Raw genomic sequence first — 26,950 nt, 5'->3', positions numbered from 1 at the left:
TTAGTGTGAGACCTAACAATAGTTTGAACTGAAACTTCCCTGGGCAAGAAAAGAAACGTAATACTGTGCAAACATATAAACGGAGTTCCTCATTCAGGTATAGCTTCACATAGTATCTGATATGTAGCTTAAGTTTGCCACAGAGCCAAAACCTATTATAAATGGAAAAAAACTACTGCTTCCCAATGAAGACTGCATTTATGTTTCTTATATTCAGGTACTCTACACTTTGGTTCTCAATGTTGATTAAATGTACTAATCCTATTGCATATCCAGAATGGTAGCAGGATACAAGTTATTATTGCAACTTGTAATACGAGCTAGTCTCAGATGGTTTACCCCCTTGTCTACATATATAAAAACTATAAAAGATACGGATTACTGTGCCATGAGTCACAGCCCGTTTTTGTCTTAATCTCTGTTATGAATTGCAAAGGTGTATTGATTAATTAATCTTACGTTAAATCCCATAAACATAAGGGGCAATGTTGATTATTGAATTGATAATTCCAGTTTAAAACAATTTTGTCATTTAGGTGATGGTTTCGGCATGATGTCATGCTTTCAGAATGCAAGAAGAAGGGGAACTTCATTGCATAACTGTTGTAATTTGCAGAATGTGTGGCAATCTTTGGAGAAGAACTATATACTATTGCTAATATCTAACAACTTATCTAATCTAATCTAATCCAACAGTCATACAGCCAGACAGACAAACCTATAGAATAGACACACACACACACATGCACACCGAAAACAATACCTCCATTTTCATGGAGATAACAAGTCACAATGGATCTCTGCTAAAGGGCTTACAGCCTCTGACATGCATGTATTTGTTTATTTTTCTCAGGAAGTACCATGGAAGGTCCAACACAACTGACAATAACGCGGATGGTGGACAACCGGAGACAGATCTACATCTCACCCGAAGCGGAGAGGATCATCTCCAACCTCCAGCCTCGCTCCGTGGACGTGGTGGCAGTGGTGGGGCCGATGAGGAAGGGAAAGTCCCATTTAGCAAATCTCCTGTGCAAAAGGAAGGCTGGATTTCCACTTGGAGACAAATTGGAATCGGAAACAAAAGATTTTTGGTTCTGGATCGTTCCCCACCCTGTTCAGATAGATCGTTATCTTATGGTCATCGACACTGAAGGTAAAATCATTTTCGCACGAATATTAGCAGAGTTAAGCAATTGCTATATTAATGCTTATCAATGACTGTACCCTGTAGAGTATAACGCATATTTGTAATTGTCAGTGGGTTTGTCGAAACAGAAAATATTTGTAACGAAGAAGCTGATATTTGAATAGACATACTGATATTGTTCTTTCCCCTGTCATGCTTACAACGTAAATGGCTGATTCTGCATTTACTGTGTGAGATGCATGCAAAAGTATCATTTTTTACCCTTCTCTTGCAAATACACGTGTATAAAAGAATGTCAATGTATATATATTTGCAGGCTTGGGCGACTACTCCGATGAGGAACAGAACGAGAAAGACATGAAGAACCTTGTTTTGGCCACTCTGCTTTCAAACCACCTGGTATTCAACCTCCAGGGAAACCCAGACCACAGCTTTGTTTCTAATCTGAGGTGCATTTTTTCTTTGACCTAACCACTATCGATACATAGCAATACAAATGCAGATGGGCCGCGTGTTGTGGATCATCATGGATTTTCAATGGATTGTGAAGTAAATTGTGAGAGACAACGCTTGTACAGTAAGATGCAAGCCTCTCATGTAAATATGTACAGGCTTAGTATATTTTTTTTCCTTTCATCCAAGGTTGATGGGAGATCTCGCAGATCGTATCCGTGTACAGAAAGATGGAAACGACGATGGTAGCAACCTTGGTGAGCACTTCCCGGGGCTATGGGTTACCGTGCAACAGGCGCACCTAAAACCACCTGAAGTAAGTTACCTAAATGTACCTAAATTCTAGGACTATATATGTCCTCCAAGGACATGTTCTCTTCTTTTGTCATAAACATACATAACATTAGTTTTACCCAAAATATATATTTTTAATCTTGGCATGTCGCCTTCTACGTACCATGGGCTTTTTGACATGAGATCAGAATGTTTAGTCGATGGATCGATCAGACCAGGTATTTTCCAATTGTGGTGAAACATTCGGCACGGAATTTCAAAATGAGCAATTGCGCACAAGTTATATTCTCAACATCGCATGCACACTATAGAAAATGGGATTAACAAGACGCCTAAATATATGAATTAATCAATGCATGAGTTCGGACTCCCATAGAAAAAGGAAAGCAAAAGAAAGGCACATAAATATTAAAACATTTCGTTGCTGTGATGTAGTATTGTGATGATAACTACTATTTGCTTTTGATATACATAGAGGAACGGTAAACCCCTGACCCCTGATGAGTTTCTGGAGGACATGCTGAAGCGAAAAGATGGCCACACAAAATCAATCCGTTCCCACAATGAGATGACTGACGCAGTGAAGGCTTTCTTCCCGAAGCGGCATCTCCGAATGATTCCTGCACCCTCCATTGACACGGATGTCTTGAGGTATGCACTTTTGGATTAGTTTCCAGGCATAATTAGCATTTCTGCCTGCCACGATAGTCCATCAATTCCTTGGAAGAACGTTATGATATAAAAAAAGAATACTATTGCACATTGATGCATTTGCAATTGTGAATTTCAGCAACCTTGACAAGGTGACGGATAACGAACTACAAAAGAAATACATGGATACTGTCGGCAAGTTAACCCATGAGATCTGGAACTCTGGTCAGGTCAAAAGGGTTAATGGAGATGACATAAAGACAACAGGTATGGTATTTAGCAAGGAACTCAGCAGACGGAGTATATTTTGTCCCTTCTGTCCCAGCAGAAAGTTTGAAAAAAAAAGGAAGTGACTGAATAAGTATGTTAGTAATCAAATTCCTAAGTTGCTATACTTTTCCAGAACTTATCAATTTTTTTATTACGCTATTGTCATGCACAACAAAATACTTTTGCTCTATCTAAATGGGCTAAGGCAAATGATATATTTCAAGTCATAGTATATGATTATAAAAGCAACATTATTTGCAATAAAAGCCAATGTCTGTCTGATCCTAGAACAGTTAGAATTTGTCAACTGTCAGTTACAATTTTTCCAAGAAAGAGGCGAACTCACGACGATGGCTTTGAGGCTATCATCTGTTTCAGGCCTTATTCACGCCATGAAGTACTACGTCGACGCCATCAACGACCCAAACGCCGTTCCATCTGTCATCGGCGCTCACGAGGCCATGGTGGAAGGGGAGTGTCGTAGGGCTTCGAACGAGTGCATGAAACAATTCCAGAAAACTGTGGAGAAAAAAATAAAGCCACTGATGCCGACTGACGAGGAGACCTGCAACAGAAGGATCACAACAGCGGCAGAGGATGCCGTTTCGAAGCTGACTCCAGACGTGGGGAAATGGGACAAAGACGGAACATGGAAGGAAGGTCTCCAGGTAATTTTTCCCTGGAATTGAATAATATGTTAGAAATATGAGAAAGAACGAAACGACCAAACAAATACCACGTACGTTGACTTGGAATACGTATTTGACAACGTAGCTGTGACATGCTGTAAAAACTTAAGGGGTCACGTAGCAGGCTTAAAGTTCATGGTAGAATGAAATGGCATTTCAATTATTGATAAGTTAAAATAATGCTTGGCCCTTCAATTTCAGGAAAAAATGGAAGCAGAACGTCTTGGGTTGCTCAAGATTAACGGCTCCAAGTCAAAGGATGTCTGCGAAAAGATCATGGGGGAAGCTGACAAAAGTGTCCGACAGAAAGTGGAAAGTGGTGGCTACAACAGAGTCGGGGGGTTCGACATGTATGTAAAGGACATGGAGGGTGTGATCCGCACCTACAATCAAAAAGGTGAGACATCGTCAACTCTGTAAATGCAACTTCAATATAAGAGTTTTTAAACAAAGCAATCAGAGCTTTGAGCTTTTATTCCCCTGTTTATACAGGCTGGGCATACTGCAAAATACTAATTAAAGGTAGCAGCACTAAGATGTAGGGCAACGCTGTATTGTTTATATAGTGCACTATGCAAAAACTCTCTCTCTCTCTCTCTCTCACACACACACACACACACACACACACGCTCTCTCTCTCTCTCTCACACACACGCACACACACACACACACACACACGCACATACATTCGCTCGCCCTCTCATACTCTCTCTCTCACACACGCACATATAAACTCGGCACAAAAAGTTTGGAATATTAACTTTGGCAAATCATATTTCCGTTGTTTCTGCATCAATTTTAATGTGTTATATATCAATAGAAAGCGTGTGTGATTTCCTTTGATATGGTATCAAACTCCGTATGATTATAAATTTGTGAAAAGAGCACCAGAGCTACTTACGTCAGTGGGTCATGAAAATAAAGTGCCCAAATTTCAATTTTTCTGTTCAACTCTTTATCACCCGGCTGGTATGGGTGCGGTGTCAAGGATTCAATCTATCCCTTTTTCACGTAATCTTTGGTGTACAGAACATCCAAGTTTATCTTTAACATTTGGTAAGAGTATATGTGCCCTTTTGGCTGTTGGATGACCGAATCGAAGTGTGGATGCGGCAAGGAGAATGCCACGCTGAATGTCGCACGGATAGAGCGTAACAGCGCGTAGCGCTTGGTGTGGTGTATGTATGGCTGCCACAGGAAAAACAAGGTTCACTATCATCCCAGACAAGACAACCTCAATGCTGTGAGATACAAGGACACCATTCTCCATGCAGTCACAATGTCATACCTCTTTAGCGTGTGTGGGGGACCAAATGTAATTCTGCAAGTGTTAAGCCCCGGTCACAAAGCGCGTACGATTCCTTGCGATTCCTTCCGATGCGCAGGATAAGCGCAGTGCGACGTAAGTCGGAAGAAAATCGGAAGCAATGGTTTATAAAGCCGTGGTCACAAAGCGCGTAGTGCATCGTACGATGAGGTCATAAGAGCGTGCCTGTGTCAATCGCAGTGAATCATAGTAAATCGGGGAGCGTCGTATGGCGAAAAATAGAGCTGAAATGGATTTTGAACATGTTCAAAATTTCGCTATCGTCGTAAGATTTTATTTGCCCCCATAGCAGAGTTCATTACGGCAATTTTCGTCTACTGATGAGGTTATAGATTTATGATTTTTTAGCATGTTGTGATGGTTTCAGTTTTCCCTGATATTGTCGATATTGACGAAAAGGGGACATATATCAGTCGCAACTGCCACAGTCGCAACAAGAGAACAGCGCGCCCCGCACAGGTGATGCAGACAATTGTTTGATCGCTTCATGCACGTGAGTTTATAATTAGATCAAATCTCAGCTCTCGTCGGTCTTGGGTCAGTTTACCATAATCGTAATAACCATGGGGACAACTCGAACATAAAGGCAGGCTCTATGAGTCGGAAATATATATGATATAATGCTTATCATATGATTTTGTATGATGGCATCTTTTTGTTGATAGCATATCATGATACGATCTTCGAAAGAGCCTGACACGAAGAGCCGGCAAGCAGGCCGAGATAACCATACCAGTACTCACGCTTGATTTGAACTTTTGCTTCTAATACTCTTGTTGTCATGGTCTTTTTAAATTTATTTTTACAGTTAAAGATATTATAGGAAGGTATTTAACAGCTATGTCCACATTTTGTTGGTTAAAGAAGCACAAAAGCGGTCAGACGGCTATACAGAAGAGACACAAGTGAAAAAACGTGCGACGCTGGAAAAATTTTGAACACCATCCGATGCGTTGCGATGGCTTGCGATGCTTACGATTTTCTTGCGATGTACTGCGCTCATCGTACGATATGCGGAATAGTCCATCGCAAGGAATCGTACGCGCTTTGTGACCGGGGCTTTAGACAACAACGCCCGTCCACACAGAGCAAGGATCAATACAGACTGTGCGTGGACGGGTGGTGTAATCTTACAGAATGTCATTCGACCCCATATTGAAGGCTAAGACATTGCGACTGAATGGAGAATGGTGTCCCTGTATATCACAGCATTGAGGTTGTCTTGTCTGGGATGATAGTGAACCTTGTTTTTCCTGTGGCAGCCATACATACACCACACCAAGCGCTACGCGCTGTTACGCTCTATCCGTGCGACAGTCAGCGTGGCATTCTCCTTGCCGCCTCCACACCTCGATTCAGTCATCCTACAGCCAAAAGAACACATATACTCTACTCAAATGTTAAAGATAGACTTGGATGTTCTGTATACCAAAGATTACGTGAAAAATGATAGATTGAATCCTTGACACCCACAACCATACAAGCAGGATGATACAGAGTTGAACACAAAAATTGAAATTTGGGCACTTTATTTTCGTGACCCACTGACGTAAGTAACCCTGGTGCTCTTTTTACGAATTTACAATCATAAGGAGTTTGATACCATATAAAAGGAAATCACACACGCTTTCTATTGATATATAACACATTAAAATTGATGCAGAAACAACGGAAATATGATCAGCCAAAGTTTATATTCCAAACTTTTTGTGCCGAGTTTATTTATGTATATATACACAAACACACATACACACACACACACTCGCACACACGCACCCACACGCACCCACACAAGCAAACACATACATACGCACATCTTGCCCGACATCCTATGTTTTTCTAACTTCTTTATGCTTAACACTATTAGGTAAAAAGCTCATATGGACTTTCCTTTTCTTGCTGACGTTTCAGCTTCTGGAAAAGGCCCTTCATTTGAAAAGGTCCTTAAGACCTTTCGCGCAACGGAGGAGACAAGGAGGAACACGATCAAGCACGCAGCTCGAAAGGCAGAAGAGGATGACAGCCGATTCAAGGAAGAACAGAAGAAGGTAAGGATCTTCACTGGTGAGGAATATCATACCAAATGTACTTTACAGAATGACTGCACAGCTGTCACTTACAGAAAATCGTGCTATTCATATGCCATGCATATTTCAACATGGTACTAATCTTGGCTTTGGTGCTTTGCTAATAGAGACGAGAGGCTGAGGAGGCAAAAGAGAGGGTCGCTGAAAGGGAAAGGCAAGCAAGGGCTGAAGCAGAGAGGGCCAATGAGAGGCTGATGGAAAGGGCTCAAGGCAACGGAGGTGGCATGGGTGCAGCTGATGTGGCAGGGATGGGCTTGTATGCTGTGGGGCAGGGGTTGAGAGGCATGGCTTATTTACTTGCGCTCGCGTTAGAGGAATCAGCGCGAAGGAATAATGGGCCATAAGTTTGAGCCCACTTGAAACAAATACAAATGAGTGCCTAAAATCACACCTTGACCATGCCGAAGAACCCACAATACTTATCAATAAGGGTATACCCAAGTGTGAGTGGATTTAGCAAGTCTTATTTCATTCATTACGAAACCTTAATCTTAAGGTAGTGTTTCGCCTTGAAGGGATTTCTTTTCTTCTGGTGGTAGGATACTGGAGAAAACAAAAACATAATATCATGTCTACGATACGGTGTATCGGGTTAAGCTTTGCTTTGGTTGCTTCACTGTGATTTGAAAACGAGGCATGCAGCGACAGGAGAAACCACTGTAGTATAGACAAAGAATTATAGACTTTATTATAACCTCTATGAAAACAGAGGCATCCTAATCCCATGGTGTGTTTGTTTTTTTGTTTACTGACAGTGGTGTGTATGTCCGCAGTTATACAATCTGCATTGAAATATCAGTTCAGTATTGTAAATACAACAATACAGTTTTTCTTTGTAACGAACGCACTGTTATTATGTATAAAATCAAGATTCTCACCAAGAATATTACCAAGTAAATCAAGACCTGACATATTCATTGTGATATTATGTTTACGTCGGTGGCAAAATGTAATGCTTTTAGCTTGACATGTCACATCACACAATAACGTACACTATGAACGAGCCGGAACGAAAGCTTACCCTGATGTATATGTATCATACATGCATACAATGATAAACTGATACATGTTAACTTTAATAATTTTTAGTTTTTCACAGGTCGTTCATATATTGTTGGTGTAGACTGCTTGGTTGAAATTAAAGTCTTACTTTAAATGAGCATGCACAGCCACTTTATTGTGTTGTTTACTTTCACATCGATGTAAAAGCAAATTGCAAGCTTATGTAATAAAGATTACACATGCTTTAGATTACAATGCTCAGTGGTCCTAAGACGCGTTTGGAAAACTAAAATTTCTGCTAGCCATGAATGAATTTTATATAAAACTCAGACAATGTTATATTACTATGTATCACTTCCATTTACAATATTTTTGCAAAGGCAAGTAACATTTAAGATTCATAAAAATCACTTTTACATGTCTATGTTTTAAAGGTAATATATATGTCACTTGCCTTATTCAATAAGCATTGTTGGAGCTGGAAAGGAACATTATGAGAAAATGCAGGATGTTTCCTCCCAGTAATTAGCCTTTTGTCAAGCTACTGGTGTACAAGATTATACCATTAGGCTCTCTCCTGAGGCATTTATGCACCTGAATCCAATAAATTAAGATACCGTATGATTAACAAGACAATTAAGGATCGCACCATCACCAAAGCTGGAACCCAGGCGGCAGATGCTTCGACAAGAACTAACTGCCAAGCGTCTACGCAGTTCTAGGAGTACATGTCGATCAAAACCTTACATTGGACAATTTCATTGACCATTTAGTAAATAGGTGTTATGGAAGCATGGCACAAATAAGCAGGTTAAAGAAATCTGTCTAGCGAAGACTGAGTGTGTGTGTGTGTGTGTGTGTGTGTGTGTGTGTATGTGTGACGGGGCAGAGAAAGAGAGAGCGAGCGAGAGAAAAAGGGAAACTAGTTTTTTTTTAGACATTGGGACCACAGTTTAGACTTGCGATGTTTAGAATTGTACCATATGACGATATACTTTTATACATCTCCTCACCTGTATGACCCCTCCACCTGCCCCAGCTGTCCCGGCCAGCAGGTGCTCCGGCAGGTGCAGCATCTTCCCCAGCCAGTCCAGAACAACCGTCTCCAGCTCCGTACATGCCGGACTGGTGGTTTATTCGTTACACTGGTTGTGAGCGAAGGTAAATCAAATACTTCTTAGATGTAAATACTATCAATCTTAAATCAGTAACCTCAGAGTACATATAAGTAAACTCCCAATTGTCACCGGATTGGATTTCTTTTTGTCAAAAAATGGTGTCCACTGCTAGTGTTTTACGTTGTTCAGGAATATGTATATGCACGTGACACCGAGGTCTAGATAAATACCTGAACAATTGCGTGAGTACATGTATGGCGGACATTCAGGCGTAATCCTCAACTGTCAAAAGCATTTAAAAGAACCCAAACATTGATTTAAAGAGTGAGGGTGACCTGGTGTAAAAATCGAGAATCCTTGCGTACCAAAAAAGAACAAGCTAATATATATACTTAACTTGGCTTACTATACACCGATGTTTTTTTTCCTGTTTCCTGGGATGAATGAACTGTGAGGTGTAAGTGTATGGTATTATAACATGCTGCAGTACCTTTGCCAACTGTTGGGTGGTGTACGTAAGAACGTTTATAAGCCACTTGTTTGATTTGGCTTCCGTGTTTGTATGTGTGTGTCTGTGTGTGTTAGTCTGTGTGAGTGTGTGTTTCTGGGTGTGCTTTAGTGTTTCTATGTATATTTGTTCCTGCAATTCACAATATTCATGTACACAAACAAGTTATTGTGAACGGTAAGGAATTGAAGGCTGTCATCTCATCGTCTTAACAATGTGGAGCGGTATTTTTACAGATGTTTTGTAATTTAGGGACCGAATAAGGTTGCATATACTAGGTAGCTTCTTAGTTCAACTTTATAAAAAAATTAATGTATATATTTGGGGTGTAAGGTAAAAGTTGAATTGCACAGTCTTGCCTTGCTTTGCCTGCTGAGACAAAGAAAAATGCTTTGTGTAACAAAGATTTATATTTATATATATCGATTCAGCATTGTATGAACAATACAATAGATTATTTGAACTCACTAACCGTACCCTCCTCCACATCAACGCGGCATTGTTGTAAGGGTGTCTACGTGTGGGAGGGGAGGGTTGAGCATGCTAAAACTCTCAAAGAAGTGACTATCGCTTTATTACCTTTGCCAGAATGGCTAAGGTTATGTTTTGGGCTTGTGAGTCTGTGTGTGTGTGTGTCTGTCTGTTAACAGCATAACTCAAGAAGTCTTGGATGGATCCCGATAATATTTGGTAGGTGGGTAGGGGTCGGGAAAACGAAGGTCAAGTTCGATAATGGGCCCCCTAGCGGCTTGCTAAGGTACTGCAGCAGAACCTCAATTTTTTATATCTCGTGTTCTGGACATGCTGTGATCATGAGTGGTAGATAGCCCTCGAGGCAGAGAGTAAGTGCTGTGAGTTTGGGCCCCCTAGCGGCTTTTTTGGAACTGCAGGCGCCGGTTTCCTTTCAAACTTTGGATGAGAATAACTCTACAACGTGTTGACGGATCGTCATGATTTTTGGTATGTAGATAGAATGAGTGATGACTTACATAATGGTATACTAATTATGCAAATCAGCAACTAATTTGCATAATTAATGAGGAAAAATTATAAATCCACTACATTCCATGATAGGACTTTCAAACTTGTCACATATGTAGCTGGGAAGGAGAGAAATGTCGACAGATATCAATTATGCAAATGATGACCTCATTTGCATAATTAATGAGAAAATATGAACATGTTGACGGATCATCATGTTTTTTTGTATGTAGGTAGAGTCCATTCCAAGACACCATGCGGATGTTTGTGGCCATTGTTTAGAATTGATTTGAATGTTTTGTAATTATATGTCTAGGACATTTGATACTTCAGAAATATTTGTAACACTGTTTCAACTTTATAAATATTTCCCTGGTCCTGTAAAACTTTGGAAATATTCATCGTGTGGAATTGGATACTTCTAATGGTTTCTAAATAATGATAACAACATTCTACCATTATTTACCATTTTCTACCATTTTTTGTAAATGGTTGAGTGGGCTGGGAAGATAGCAATTCACACATCCTTGCAAAGTATGGCTGGGTGCCATGCAACAATGGCCCACCACAAAGGATCCACCAGTACCCAGCAGTAAAATCTAAAAATATACAGATGCAACAATAGGGCTTAGTTTTATGGGGGCAATAAACTAATTTAACCATTTGGCCAGGTTTACCATTTTTTGTAAATATTTGTAAATGTGAAATAATCACACAGAGGTTTCACAATTATTCTAAATAAAGATATTTTTGTACAGTTACTTTCAAAATGTTTCTAAAATATTCAAAGGAATTCAAATATATGAGTATTTTCTCAGTCAATTTTTTTAAAATAATCTAATTATTGTGGCTCAGATATTCTTTTATTCAAAATAATTCAGACTAATTATAAATATCGCCTAAAAACCCTCATGGTGTCTTGGAATGGACTCTAGCGTAAGTGAAGACCTACATAGTGAGATAACAATTATGCAAATCAACAGCTAATTTGCTAGGATACTTTATAAATTCACTACATTCCATGATAGGGATTTAAAACTTGTCACATATGTAGCTGAGAAAGAGAGAAATGTCAATACATATTTATCATGCAAATGATGATCTCATTTGCATAATTAATGAGAAAATATTAACGTGTAGACGGATCGTCATGATTTTCGGCATGTAGATAGCCTAAATGAAGACTTATATAATGTGATACTTATTATGCAAGTTAACAGCTAATTTGCATAATTGATTAGGAAAAGTTCATAAATCCACTGCATTCCATTATAGTACTTTCATCAAAGTTGTCACATATGTAACTGAGAAAGAGGGAAGAGAGTAAGAGGTGTATTTAAAGACTTTGAAAGAGAATAAGTCAAGAATGGATCAAAGGATCATCATGATTTTTGGTATGCTGATAGCTTAAGTAATGCTTCATACAATTTGATATCAATTAATTATAAATTGGGATCTAATTTGCATAATAAATGCCGAAATTTTATAAACCAACTCCAAGCATTTAATTATAAAGAAAATGAAATGAGTAACGCATTTGTCTACAGACATCATTCTACATAACAAACCTGGTTTATTTGGCAAAGGTATGTGTTCATGGAACTCTAGTTTTTAGTTGAAAAAACGTAAGTAAGAGATTTTTAAAAGTCAACGGGGTGTTAATCAATTGACCTGTTACGCCGTGGGGGGGGAAATTGATTTAGACTTTGCATTGAATCAATACTGACATTCCGCATACATGAATCATTCAGTATCACCGTGTGTGTGTTGTGTGAACAATAAACACTGCTCATAGAAATATAGGAACACTGGGCAGGCACTCTAGAAGGCAAAGAACGTAAGGGGCCAGACTCGGCTATCATCATAGACTTAAGCTGGGGTAGAGACAACATTCAGGTAAGAATATGCTGTTCATATCCTATCATGTACCATATTATAGTGTTCGGATTAGAGGCATAATGCCTATGAGATCAAAGTCCAACGTTTATGTTGAGAGTTTATGATGATGAGTACGACGTGTACTTCATCCCCCTCCAAAGCTTTTACTTGAGGACGTTGACGGTTTGAGCTACAACAACGCACACAGGGAGACTGTTGTGGAGGGATAACATGCCAATGATGAGGAGAAGTCTTTTATTTGCGTCCAAGTACGGCCCATCATATTGATTATGGAGCGGGCGTCGAAATCTAGAACGGGCAGCTAGTCGCCAACCTTAGTTTACTTGGCCAATACCTACGACGTAATCAGACCAGCTCGCGATCGGGCCAAGAATTTATTTGGTCGACTCGACCGGTATTGAGGCTAGGGTTAGAGTTTTAGTTAAATGTTTTGTTCAAGAATGGGCTCTCCCAGTTCACCCCCATTAAAATGGACCGGTTCACAAACATGTCTCAAAAAGTGAACATTTGACCCAGTTTATGGATCTTGTGGGGTGGTCCCTTCAGGTAAGCCGGTAACTGATTTCCAAGGGAGACCTTACAAAATCATAGCTAAGCAAGATTAGTAAAAAGCATTGCTAATTATCATAGGATGGATCATGGAATACATGATAAATTCACAATGATATAAAAGTAACGGATCAATAAAACATACTATTAACTCAAAAGAATAGCTAGTCATACTGAATATAAATGAATAACAACTCAAGGTCACAAAATCATAAAGGTCTATGAGGGTCAAAGGTCGGATGCGTCTTGGTATCAGGGCCTGTTTGAAGACTTGCCTGTTTGCAAGTCACAAATTGAAAAAAAATGCCTCCCCTGTTCAATAAGGCATTTTGCAGAATACACATTTTAGTCTAAAATTACACGAAATCCCAAAATAAATAATTCTGAAGAGGTATATCGGCAAATGGCTTCATGATCATTTTGGATTACATTATTTAAAACTATTTGATTTTGGATTTTTTTATATAATCTTTTTGACTACTTTGTTCTATAATACATTAGTACGACCAGATAATTGGAATAGGCATGTCATGGACATATGCGGATAAGGCTGTATCAACAGTTTTGGCATACATTAGTTGAATGTGATCAATTTCGAGTACAACTGCGAGGAGTTATAGAGGGTTGGACGGGACAAGGAATCCGCCATTCTCCCCTGGAACTACTGAAAAGAAGAAGAGCTAAACTTTATGTCCTTAATGGCGTTTTGAATGCTTTACACCAAACCAAGCCGATGACACGATGAGATCTGTTTGGAGCAAGCGGCAGTGTGCTGCAGAACACACTAGAAATAAGGACTTTTTCAACGCCAAGTGAATCATGATACATGAGGAGATTGTTAGATGCGATGAATCTGTTAGCTGTAATGAGTCTGTAAGCAATGATGAATTCTCTCACCCATTAAATGAAACAATCCAGACTGGGGGGGGGGGCTAAAAGTAACCTCTTTGACCTCCTATAGCTCCCAAACGTCTTGTGCTAGAGCAACCAAACTTGATGAGTTTTCCTAAAATGTTGTTGGCAACAATTTGAAAAAAAATTGGGTAAGTTTATGATTTTTCGTGTTGCCATGGCAACGGGTTTCTGAAAGGCACATTTTACAAAAATCACTAATTTTGGTTTAAACAATGGGATTTTAAGATATTCTTGCTAAACTTAACTTCTTTTCATATATATTTATTATCTAACACATCTTAGTTGAACATTTATAATGAAATATTCATAAATTATGCTAATGAGATGACATAATCGGTCAAAATCCAAGATGGCCGACAATGAGAGAGAGAACTGGTTTATTTATTTAAACACACAATGTCATGTACAAGATTATAGTCCGAGGACTAAATTGTACAGGAGAGGCTAGCGCTTAGGACAAAACAATGGAATGTCCTGCCTAAGTGCATTAATCTACATATACTTATCACAATTTCCACTAAACTTTACAATTTAAAAGTGTGGATCTGCACACCATCAGGTGAATATATATCTATGTCAATTTTAAAATCGATCTCATTCTGAATGATTAAAATGTGACACTTCAAAGTCTAATGTGAGTTTAACAGATCGATACAATATGGCAGCGTGGTATTCCTAAAACGCGATGTTCGGCACTTAAACTGGCTGAAGTTGTCAGCATTTCTGAGGATCCTACTATGTGCCTCAGAGCGGTGTGGTGGTAGTATAGCCAGCAGTTGAAAACCTCAGAATGAACAATAGATCTGGCATACTTCAGGCAGAGAGCTTTACGCCTTACATGCAGAGGTTCTAGTTTACACATCAGTAGCGCTGAACTGTAGGAACTGAAAGAACGACCAAGAATGATCTTACAGGCCCTGGCTTGGACACGCTCAATCATACATGACAGTTCTACTGTAAGCCCAGGGTGCCAGACCTGGCAGGCGTGTTCCAAGGTGGGGCGGACAAACCCTATGTACACAAGTACTAAGTCGCTAGTGCTCAGACAATATCATTATTTTAAGTATAACAAGCTTATTTTCACTCAGATTTCATCACTACGTGGTATTTTCTCACAGAAAACATTCATGTGAACGTTTTTAATCCATTTCCATGGGGTTTTAGCGTTATATGTTGAAAAAAATGTATCTTAAAAAAATTTATGGCTGATAATCCAAAATGGCGGATAGCTAAACTACAGATGACGTCATTCTATGAAGTCATTTTGACGTCGTTGCGTCGGCTTTTGACAACAGAAGTCTTATAACACTTAAATATGAATAAGAAACCTTAATTGGTAACTTTATGAGTGAGATATTTAGGTATTATGGGAATTCCCCGTTTTAGGCAAAAATATCAATTAATGACGTCATAATTACGTCATATTGCGTCATAATGATATAAAAATTTCAGGAATATAATTAGAAAACTCGATGAGCACAACCACCCCTGCAAATTTGGTGATCGTATACAGTAAGCCGTTTTGAAAATACGAAGGGGGGGGGGGGGTCGAATGAGTATACTGGTATACTGTGTTGTACAAGTAGGAAACAATGGTCTAGTGGGTAGAGTGTTCGCCTTGCATTCGGTAGGTCGTGAGATCGATCCCCGGCCGAGTCATACCAAAGACTTTAAAAATGGTACATGCTGCTTTCTCTGCTTAGCACTCAGCATTCGGGAAAGAGTATGGAAGTTGAACACACACCACTGTAGTGATTGCGTTGTGTGGCCCAGGGCTAAGGAAACAGAGATGGGTACCGCCCTATGCGCCATCAGGCGCGGGAAGGGTTTAACTTTTTTTAACAAGTAGGAAAGAATGCGACTATCTTTGATTCATGCCAGAAGCTCTCCGAAAAGGAGAAACTACATAGAAGTTGAAGCAAATGAAAATGTCTTGACGTGTGACAAGGGATAAAGATTAGCGACCTAAAAAAACCTGTCAAGTGCCTTTGGATCTTTCTCGTGTTGTGTCACCATATGTGTGGCACATCGGTGTAATGCCATGGTGGTTCGGCAACTAGTTGGCAATTTTTTAGGAGAAGTATGATTGCATTAGCATGTCAGGTGTTACTGATATTTGGACAATAATTCATAAGTCAACAGAGATTTGTAATTCAGTTAAGGAATGATCTCATGTAACAATGCTTTCAGTTTCGGCATGACACAAAGGTTTAATCTTTAGATTTCTGAGAAGGCCACCAAACGGCTTGGGATGTAAAGTATGGACCCCACTGGAAGAAAGTATACCAATAGAAAATTAGAACAGACAACTGAATCCCTAGAATAGGTTTAGCAGCCTCTGTCTGACATAATTTCTATCATCCACAGGAAGAACCATGAATGGTCCAATAAAGCTAACATCAACGCGGGTGGTGGACAACCGGAGACAGATCTACATCACACCTGAAGCGGAGAGGATCATCTCCAACCTCCAGCCTCGCTCCGTGGACGTGGTGGCAGTGGTGGGGCCGATGAGGAAGGGAAAGTCCCATTTTGCCAATCTCCTGTGCAAAAGGAAGTCTGGATTCCCGCTTGGAGACGAAATGGAGTCGAAAACAAAGGATTTCTGGTTCTGGATCGGTCCCCACCCCGTTCAGACCAACCGGTATCTGATGGTTGTCGACACTGAAGGTAACGAAATGTTTTTGGTAAACGACTGCGCAAATGTACATGTATAGCAAAAGAACATTTTCAACTCCGTGAATAGTTCCACCAGTTTCGTAAGTCACTGAATAAAGAAAATATTTTTACACAACCGTTGTTTTAATTTCACTGATATCGACGTTTTTAGTGACTGTCCCCTTTCTCGGGGAAATTCTGACTGGTTCACATTACAATGCAGATATATAGATATCGCTTCTTGCAGATTCGGTAACCGTTTGGGGCTTCAAGCGTAACCGTTGTGACCGCAAATATGACAGCGATTGTGTCAATGGAGTCTCTTTATTCAATATTTGCACAAGAAATGTATTTAACGTTAGCATCATGGCTGTAAATTGCCAAGCGAGTAGCGAATACAAAACTCTCTTTGCAGGCCTCGGTGACTACTCTGAAGAGGAACAGAACGAGAAAGATATGAAGTATCTGGTTTTGGCCACCCTGCTTTCAAACCACCTGGTCTTCAACCTCCAGGGTAACCCAGACCACAGCTTTGTTTCTCAGCTCAGGTAGCTATAGGTTGTTTGTTATGGGCTTTAGATTGCTTTCACAAAGGGTGTACTGATAGAATTATTGTTTGTCAGTATTGCCAATAGTCCAATGCATTTGTTTTTTTCTTTTCAACTTCAGGTTGATGGGGGATCTCGCAGAGCATGTCCGTGTTCAGAAAGATGGTAACGACGTAGGGAACAATCTTGGCAACCACTTCCCTGAGCTGTGGGTGGCCGTGCAAGATGCGCATCTTAAACCTCCTCAAGTAGGTGGTCTTCTGTCAAATTGGTAGTTTTGCCGCGTAGGCTTTTGTCACCTTAGGCTGAGCTTTATGTCTACTTACTTACTCACTATGCAATTTTATTACATAGAAAAGCGTATTGGGTCATTAAATAAGATTTTCAAACATGCCCTTTAACTTCGACACATAGAGACTGTACCAACCTTTGAAAAAGATGTCCGAAAAATATGATTTAAGAGATTCCTAAGGAAAAATATCCTAGTAGCTCACTTGTAGCCTGAACGTCAATTATTTTTGTTACATTCAGAGGAACGGAAGACGCCTATCCCCTGATGAGTTCCTGGAGGACATGTTGGAGCGAAAAGACGGTCACACGAAATCAATCCGTTCTCACAACGAGATGACTGAAGCAGTGAAGGCGTTCTTCCCGAAGCGGCATCTTCGACTTATTCCTGCACCTTCCATTGACTCCGATATTCTCAGGTTTGTGCCTCTGTTTCCAATAGATTATGTTTCTAACAACCACTAATGTCTTTTAGTCCCTGTCACACAAGAGCAAAATCGGTCGACCGACGAGTCTGGTAGATCTAACAGACATTTTCGATACAGTCGGTATTCTTTCGATCATGGGGCAATTTTCAGGGATCGATTGACGTTAGTAGCCCCATTCAATGTATGATACTATGAGGCAAAAATTATGGTAACCTTTCAAGGGGAAAATGCACTGCACTGCAATTTGGGCAGTTTTGAGATTCGACGTCCTTCTGGTAATCAACAAATGCCGCCGAAAGTGGTCAGCTGAGGGACTAGGCTAAAATTAGTTACCCCTGCGTCCGTAACAGATGCATAGGAATGTTGCCATCTGCATTTCTGTAGCCCTCGGACCACACATTTGTGCAAGACGTTAAAGCAGGAATACCCTGTTATTTTTATGCATTTCAGCAACCTTGACAGAGCAGGGGATGACGCTCTACAGACAGATTACAAAGACACCGTTGACAACTTCACCCGTGAGATCTGGAACTCCGGCATGGTGAAGAGGGTCAACGGGGATGACATAAGAACCACCGGTACGACATTTAACATAAAACGTAACAAATTGAGTTCCTTCTAATACAATCATGCTTTTGTTCCCTAACACTGACATACACGTTGGGAAAAAAGCAGGTGAATACATTCAGAAAAATTGAGTCAGAAACATTCAGGAGTTCATGTAGATGTTTTAGAATATCAAAAGCTTGTTTCGTGACATAATCAGACTTATTGAGATTTTCTTTTTACACAAATAACACTCAAACAATATTTAGTTCTTGAAATGGGCATACTCAAAGAACAGCACTTTCCATAAACCTTTCCAAGTCTTTCAGCTGCCATGATGATATAAACTCACGGCAATGGGCTTGCCATCTGTTTCAGGTCTTCTTCATATCATGCGGTACTACGTCAACGCCATCAACGACCCAAACGCTCTGCCGTCAGTCCTCGGTGCTTACGAGGCCATGGCAGAAGGAGAGTACAGTCGGGCTTTCGAAGATCTGATGAAACAGTTCCAGGAGACTGTTGAGAAAACAGTGAAACCACTGATGCCGACTGACGAGGAGGCCTGTAACAGGCGCATTAAGACTGCAGCGGAGGGTGCAGTCTCCAAGCTGTCTGCAGACGTGGGGAAGTGGGACAAAGTTGGAACGTGGAAGAAACGTCTTCAGGTAAGTGGCTTTTATACTGTCATTCACGTGTTTCCGTAGCTATAGGTCAATTGAAGATCCAATGCAAAGTAGAAGCTGTACCTACGATAGGGGCATCCTCAGTGCGTAGCTTCAACCAGCGATTTATGCAGCTGAAGTGAATCTCAATCTTTATTCATAGAATCAACATTACAGAGTTGATCCTTAGCAGTAGCACCTCTGAATACCGTTGATTCTATTCTGCCAAAGTTCTAGAATTGACATGTTGAGTGATACTTCAAGTTCACTTTTATCCACGGGGGTAACCTATATCCGTGGTTTTAAAACAAAACGGGTAGTTAGGGATATGAAGTCCACGGACGGTATCAAATTCCAACATTGTATTGCAGTTTAAAACCACCGTTCGTCGAATATGTATCGCTTCAGCCCCCTTCACATTGCCGACGATCTTCGGGCGTACTTCACGATCGCTGGAAGGTCCCTCTTTTAAGATCGAGAGAGGGTCGCGCGTATTGGTCGCCTGAAACCCGTCACTGCCACATTTGAGCGAGGCTCTGGCGATCGCCTGGGAAAACAATTATGATGATTAGCCTCTCATAGCATGGCGCCACCTCTTGCAGGCGGACAAGGTCAGACAAAACCTTACTAGCGAAAAGGCAACAGTTCAATCAATTTCGATGTCGTAGTTGTGGCAATTTGAAATGATCACAGGAAAGAAATTGTGTGATAAACCCAGCTCACATACTACCACTGGAGCCACAATGTCAGAATAACTCGCTAGGTCAAATAAAGTCTACATTTGCAAACAAACGGGACTCGGGCAAAACTCGTCCGACCAGCGGGCGTAATTCATCCGATTTGCGACCAATGATCAATAAGTCGGTCTCTACTCGCCCGACACCTCAAAGCTCTGCGACCTCTAAGATCCCAGGCAACTAGTCGCTGATAATTTTGGGTGCACAGCGAGCATTGGGCGACTCGTAAAAGTCACTGACGATTACTAAAAATCGCCGAAAATGTCATTTAGAGCTCTCATGTTCGTCGTCCGATCAATTTTCGCGCAAAGTGAAGAGGGTATTAAACACCCCGTGTTTCGAATCAACGGATATAGGTTTCTACGCGGATAAAGCTCAACTATCGTTATCAAAATGAAACTAACACTGAGCCTTCCATTTCAGAGGAAACTCGACGCAGAGCGTATTGCCCTGGTCAAGCTTAACAGCGACAAATCTAAGGAACTCTGTGAGGCGATCATCAAAGAAGTCGACCAGCAGGTCCGACAGAAAGTGGGGAGGGGCGATTACAACAGAATCGATGGATTCAATACTTACGTTAGAGAGATGGATGCCGTATACAGCGCCTACAGGCAAAAAGGTGAGGTCCTGGCATACAATGATGTAGTACATTGCAAATATTGCCTAATGCCTCCGGAACTATTTTTTTGGCTTGTCTGCGCTTCTAATACACTGATTAACTAGAGATCAATGGTGATTTGGGGTTTTCTTGGTGATCCATCAGATTTTATTGGGTATTATTTGTGGTCGTGACTTGTGGTGGAAGGTAATTGTGACGTATGCAATTTTTTTCAGTTTTGGTCCAATAGCAGCTTGTTCTGAAACTACAGAGGCGGTTTTGTCATTTTCTGTCGTGTCGTCGGTTGGCTTGACAAAGTGTGTTACTTCACTGTGGATTATCGTTGAGAGGCTGTTTCATTGCCTTTTTGTTGTATGTTTAGCTTCTGGAAAAGGCCCGGCAGTTGAGAAAGTACTGGAGACCTTCCGCGCCACGGAGATGACCAGGAGGGACACGATCAGGGACACTGATGACAAACTAGTGGAGGAAGATCGTCGGGTAAAGGAAGAGCAGAGAATGGTGGGACAATATAATATTCTTGCAATAGTAGAGCCACTGAATGTATTGATGTTCGGTGATTAAAAAAAAATGGGATCGATATCAATTTCGTTAGCTCGATAGGAATTACTGATAACAACGATTTGAGGCCTCAGGGATTTGCAGGCATTTTTTCAGTAGAAGCAATCAGTAGATAGGAGTTTTAGCCAAGGGCAAGTAAAATTATTTTCGGTACCCAAAGGACGTCACATAATTTGTCGATTCCGTTCAAAAGAATTTATGATTTATTTCCATTTTTGGTCGTTATAATACGAGTCTCCAAACGACCAAAAATACCCAAAAGGCGAAAATTTACCAACAGATAGAAGTAAAAGTTTAAATAAAAAAGATCCCAATTTCTGTGTCCTGAATGCATATTTCTAAGAGATACTCATCTTTATTTATTTCTCGATAGAAACAAGAGGCCGGGGCAGCAGCAGAAAGAGCCGTTGAGAAGGAAAAAGTGGCGAAAGCTGAAGCAGCGAGGGCCGCCGAGGCACAGAGGCGTGCTGAAGCCGAGAGGGATGCGGAAGCAGCGAAGAGACGGGCTGCAGAGGCTGAAGCTGAAGCTGCCAGACAAGCACGGAGAGAGGAGGAACGGAGAAATATTCTGGAAATCGTTCTGGATCTTTTTGGCCTTTGAACATGCATTCGTGCTGAAGTGGCAAAGTAGCAAGATGCAATTGTAGTTGTCAATCCTCAGGGTGATATTTAGAACAATTTGATTACAATACGATGCAACTGCGAAGGTAAACACACCTACATAGATAAGGATTGATATATAATGGGTTATTACGCACCATTGCACTGTTGAAGATAACGTCAGGTACTTAATGATACCTTGAAAGGTAAGCTGTTCTCCTCCAATTAAAAATATTAGAGTCAAGGTTCCTTTAAAAACGATTGGCATATATGTATTGTAATGCTATACTTTACAAGGTAGTACAAATATACTTAAAGCAATGTTCGTCCAGCAGTTTTTAACGTCATTGTATTCTGACGAAATTATACCATTACTGCGAAACCAGGACAGTTCTAATTAAAACTTGACATGTTACTTTACGTATCTCGATACATTGTAAGATTGGTAACTGTTACCCTCTGCCCTTGTATGATTTTCCTCAGATCTTTCATGTTATGTTGCTGTAGAGCGCTTGGTGGAAAATAAATTATAGAATGCTAATGTGCACTCAGTGCTGTCGATTTATGTCATTTTTTTGTAAGAATAGCCGCGCAAAGAACAATCTGTAATCAAAGTGGCATATATTCGAGTGACAATATAAACTGGCAGATCGGATAATGTACAATAAAACGTTTCCATTTGGAATTTTGGATACCAAACGTTTTATATGAAAGGCATGACTTTGATTGTATGGATTTTATGTGAAATTCAGACGTCATTTTGAACCCCGATGAGATCCTCAGCAGCCTGGTCTCTGATGGCGTTCCATGCATACACAGTATCTGATGACTCAGTTGTCACTGCACAGATCGCAAATCTGATGACGTCGGTGTCAGAATTTGGCAGTAATACTGGATCACGCTTTTGCCGCAGATATTCGTATGACATTTGAAAACAACAGTTTAACTTTTGATGCCTTTTGATTTGTGTGCTGTCTTCATTTGAAGTCGTGAGAGTTTTGTCGCGGCATTGCAGAGCATATTGTTGGATTGTTTTTGGATTGTTGGATGGGCCGACTACTCACTCTTTGCAGCCAGGGGCTGAATTGCGAGGAGTTTACAATGGGCGGCGCTAAATCGCAAGGGTCTGGAGCGAGCTGCCATTCGGCGCCACTCAGGTGACCTCAATACGACAGTAATTGCCCTAGGTGCGGCCAAGGTACTGTAGGTTTTAAACCACTCACGCACACCGCACCATCGCACGTGTGGCGGGCTCTTTAACGTGCCTGGGGTATTGTTCTCCCCAGACACGGACCTCCATTTCACGTCCTATCCGAGGGACGGCCCTAGCCGAAGCTGGGTACTCATTTTCACCTGAGTAAAGTGAGGAAAGTTGTGTAAAGTGCCTTCTCATGCAGTTTAAGGCCTGTGACAGTTTTGGTCGAACATGAAATACGAACCACTGCGTGACCGCATGTGACCTCGACGGACCGGGACGTTCAGTTTAGAACAGTCCAATTGTACCTAATGTTACATTGCGAAAACAGGAACTTACGATGTATGGGTCACACTAACTAATTTTCTTCAGACTTATTAATGATGAATGTTTAAGATATTGACCTATTATTTATCAAATATTGACATAAACAGATGCGATTATTAAAAAGCGACCCCCGCGAGAGCCGCTTATGGTACCGTCCGAACATTCGAACACGCGTTTGGATTCCCCGGGGTATGGAGTGGCGGGAGACCAGCGGGGCGCTCATACTTCAAGGAAACAGCAAAATAATGCTAAAAATCGATATTTCTAGCCCCAAATGACTGTATGGCAGTTGACTGAAGCCTTATAAGGCTAGCTGCTTGCGAATTTCGCATTGATACAACCGCTATTTGACAGATACAGGCATAAAACATTCATGTTTTACCGTTGGTTAACGTTACGTACAGTGGAACATACTTTGGCGCAGTTCTTGTAGGGTAAGTAGTGTTTCATCGGTTGCTGCCCACATCAGGACACCGGTTGTATGACGAGTTTTGAGCAGATTTACGTTCATTAAGCGTTAGACCTTCAGAAATCAAGCGGGCCTTCTTGCAATATCTTTGATTTCGGTTGCTGTGTTGACGTTTGTACAAAAATGCCCCCAAATTATCAAAAAAGTATGTTTTTGCCCCAAAATGAAGCCTTCCCGATGTATAGCGGCAAAAGGCCCGGGCACATTACATATCACAGAGATATAATCTGTTACTCCAGAAAATATGACTCAGTTAGACAGTCATTTCATAGTGGGCACAGACCCATTTTAATAGCATCACTATTTTTTACCAAAAAATGATTTTTTAACCCAAAATATTCAGAATCCAGAATTTTCTTCTCATCTAATTTTGAATATCGGTAAATTACGTCAACTGGCCAAATTTTGTTGAAAACTGATACTTACATCGAAAGTTACGGCCATATAACTGCTAGACTGGAGAATCTGCGGGTGTCACGCAGCCGGTCACGGGCAGAACACAATGCCGTTGTGCTACGCGGCCCCATATTAGTGTGTAGTTTATGCCTTTCCGTTTGGGTATGATCTCATCTGTCAGGAGATGCAAACATCGGGATATCGTTATGATGTTTATCTTATACAGACTACCAGTGACAGGTGTGCCGCTATGACCTCATGCGATAATGCATTTAGTTTCGGTATGACGTTATATTTCCCGCTTTAACATAGTTTCCCTACATCGCCACGCCTTTCCAGAGTGTAATAAAGAAATGACTTACCTGTGCTCTTTGTGTACAGTCGATTGCACGATATTCCAGACTGCTACTGTTTAGAAGATCTAGAGCAGAGGAGAAAAACTACATTTAAACTTTTGAGGAAATTTCCCCATTTCCACTAGGACGGCGCTTTCGCCGAGCTCTCTCTGCGACATAGAAATTGACAGATCGCTCAACGAATTATACATATATATAGAAACGAATTTTTGTACACTTTGTGCATTTTGCTGTCCTCTCAGTCACACTTTTACAGCTCTCAGTCACACTTTTACAGCTCTCAGTCACACTTTTACATGCTGTTATACTCAGCATGAAATCAAAGGTTACACATATAATGTATCCTGTACCCTGCAGTGACAGCGCAGCGCAGCGCCGTCTATCGGAAAGGGGCCGTAACGTCTTGCCATGCATTGTAAAGCGCACCAGTGTACAACGTTACAGTTGACAACATTATAACATTTCCGTTTGGTTATTAATAAGATCCTATCTCAACACATCAGGTAATATAGACGTTTTGGGATAGCATCCTGATGTTGATCTCGGTACCGTCTGATAACACTAGTACTGTAATGCCTTCATGTCAGTTTTGGCATGACGTTTTGTTTCCTATTCCATCTTAGTATCCCTATGGCACCTTGCCTTACCAAACTTAGCGTAACAAACGACATGAGGTAAGTCATCTGGTACTGTTGATAGATGGGGACAAAAGCTAGACGATACTGGTCATTTCGTGGAACTTTCTTGTATGTTGCCTTATACATGTGCGGCAAGCGGCAGGTACAGAATACGTATATGACACTGTGCCCTGTCAGCAGCAACAGACACATATGATATTATCTGAACTGAATGTTTAAGGTGAAAAATATTTTCTTTTGATCTAACAAGAGACAAAGACAGTAACGACTACGAGTCTGTGTTCATTGACAGACAAACGGAAAAAGAGCTATACACTCAGGCATCCTCTCTAAATATGTATCAGGGACTTTCCGTAATACAATTGTCGGTATCTATTGGGGAATCCCCCCTCTGTCAACAAAACAGCGTCTAAAGGTGCCTGGATAGCTTGTACTAAGTTCAGGGAAAATTTACATTAGATATTGCTCTGTCTTATACATCTAACGTGTAAGACAAACGCAGGTACAGAATTCTTATACAGCGCTGTAAATTCTTGATCAGTAGCAACAAACACAAGTGTTATCATCTGAACTATGTCCGACGGGGGTGAAAACACTTTCTGTATTATCTATGGAGAGAAACAAGACAATAACGACGAGACGGGCACGCGGACAAAGGGACACCCATGTAACCACTATGAATGTGCCAGGGACTTTCCGTAATACAAATGTCGGTAGGGATTCCCCCTCTGTCACCAAAACCGTGACATGAGATCGTGGTCATATCTTAAACATCTATCACAAAGTACGTGAATGCAGGAAATGCATTTGTGAGAAATTCTCCCCTTGGGAGATTTCGTGTAATTGGCAACCAATAAAAGACTTGGTTCGGCCCTCTTGGGGTCATGTGATCCCACACCACGTGATCTCAGTCCTCGGCCAGTTTATCCATTGATACCATGGTTTATCCCTGTCTGCAGGGGAGTGAGGACGTTTTGATAAGTTATCTCTTTTAACCCGCCACCACCCCAGCGCCACCTTAGTTAAAGTTAAGTAAATAAGGTTTTCAAGACATTACTTCGGAAAAGTAAGACTTCCTTTGTTCGGAAAAGTTAAACCGCATTAAAAAACTTTTCCCTTTCTTGTGCCAAACTCTGCCCCACTGTCTTTGTTGTTAGATAATTAAGACAAAAGGAGTTGGAAGGGGTCTGTTAACAATGGGAGCCTATCTGTCCTTTTTGTGCTTCTAAAACGGCTATCGACGCGGACCAGTGAAAATTTTTGAATCTGACACGACAAAACAACACAATGCTGGAGGCAGTGTCTGTTCAATGACCCGCGATCCGATGGCTGTTCAGACTGTACCGATCAGACATACTTTGAGTTTGAAACAGTGGAAAATAGGGCATCAAAACACTCTTCATCGTGTTCATATGTTCAGATAATGCTCAATCGATTATTTGTTATTTGAGGAATTTCCATGCGCTGTAATATGAGGAAAGGCCGAGCAAGTACTAAATAAACCGTTTATGTACTAAAACACCCTAGATGTTCCTTAACATATGGTGCCCAGTTAGCGTGACGAGCACAACGACTGTACCATCTCAGCAGTGTTTTCATTTAATACTTCAGTTGAAGAGTTATTGATAATATTCTGATATTGTAAGCAGTACCCATGTGTAGCATGTTTTCACCCTAAAAGCAAGACATGACAAAGAATGATACTGACATATGTTACCATTGTCATTTAGACCAGCTCTCTATGCCATAACGTTGTGGAGTGCACTGGTGACCGCTCAATAACCTTTCTCTTTCACTATCAACATGACCTCATCAAGATATGCCAGGTGATACCCAAAGTTTCGGTATGACGTGATGTCTAGGTAGTAGTCTCACCTGTGACAAAGTTGATGCAGTAGTGCTTCCAGTTTCGGTACGCATGACGTTATGCTTCCCATTTTAGTATCATTTCCTAATAAGGTTATCTTCCGAGATTTTCGCTATGACATCGTGTCTCGCCTGAGTGTTATATAAGAAAGGAAGGAAGTTA

The 26,950-nt window shown here is 40.8% G+C and overlaps 2 protein-coding genes across 2 annotated transcripts; both read left to right on the top strand.

The window, feature by feature from the left end:
* Positions 1-857: 857 nt before the first annotated feature.
* LOC118408299 (guanylate-binding protein 2-like) lies at positions 858-8,081 on the top strand. The gene is made up of 9 exons (XM_035808992.1): positions 858-1,156; positions 1,467-1,599; positions 1,793-1,919; positions 2,373-2,548; positions 2,688-2,815; positions 3,197-3,486; positions 3,709-3,904; positions 6,746-6,882; positions 7,029-8,081. Exons 1-9 carry the CDS (start codon positions 862-864, stop codon positions 7,263-7,265), a joined length of 1,719 nt encoding a protein of 572 aa, XP_035664885.1. The 5' UTR covers positions 858-861; the 3' UTR covers positions 7,266-8,081.
* Positions 8,082-16,268: 8,187 nt separating this feature from the next.
* Positions 16,269-22,229, top strand: LOC118408304 (guanylate-binding protein 5-like). The gene is made up of 9 exons (XM_035808996.1): positions 16,269-16,563; positions 16,967-17,099; positions 17,221-17,347; positions 17,631-17,806; positions 18,266-18,393; positions 18,740-19,029; positions 20,187-20,382; positions 20,744-20,880; positions 21,314-22,229. Exons 1-9 carry the CDS (start codon positions 16,269-16,271, stop codon positions 21,539-21,541), a joined length of 1,710 nt encoding a protein of 569 aa, XP_035664889.1. The 3' UTR covers positions 21,542-22,229.
* Positions 22,230-26,950: the final 4,721 nt, after the last annotated feature.

The sequence above is a fragment of the Branchiostoma floridae genome, unplaced genomic scaffold (genome assembly GCF_000003815.2).
Source record: "Branchiostoma floridae strain S238N-H82 unplaced genomic scaffold, Bfl_VNyyK Sc7u5tJ_1567, whole genome shotgun sequence".
In the NCBI taxonomy this organism is placed as follows: domain Eukaryota; kingdom Metazoa; phylum Chordata; class Leptocardii; order Amphioxiformes; family Branchiostomatidae; genus Branchiostoma; species Branchiostoma floridae.
Note: the sequence above shows the minus strand (reverse complement) of the source record. Positions and strands in the feature narration are given on the sequence as shown.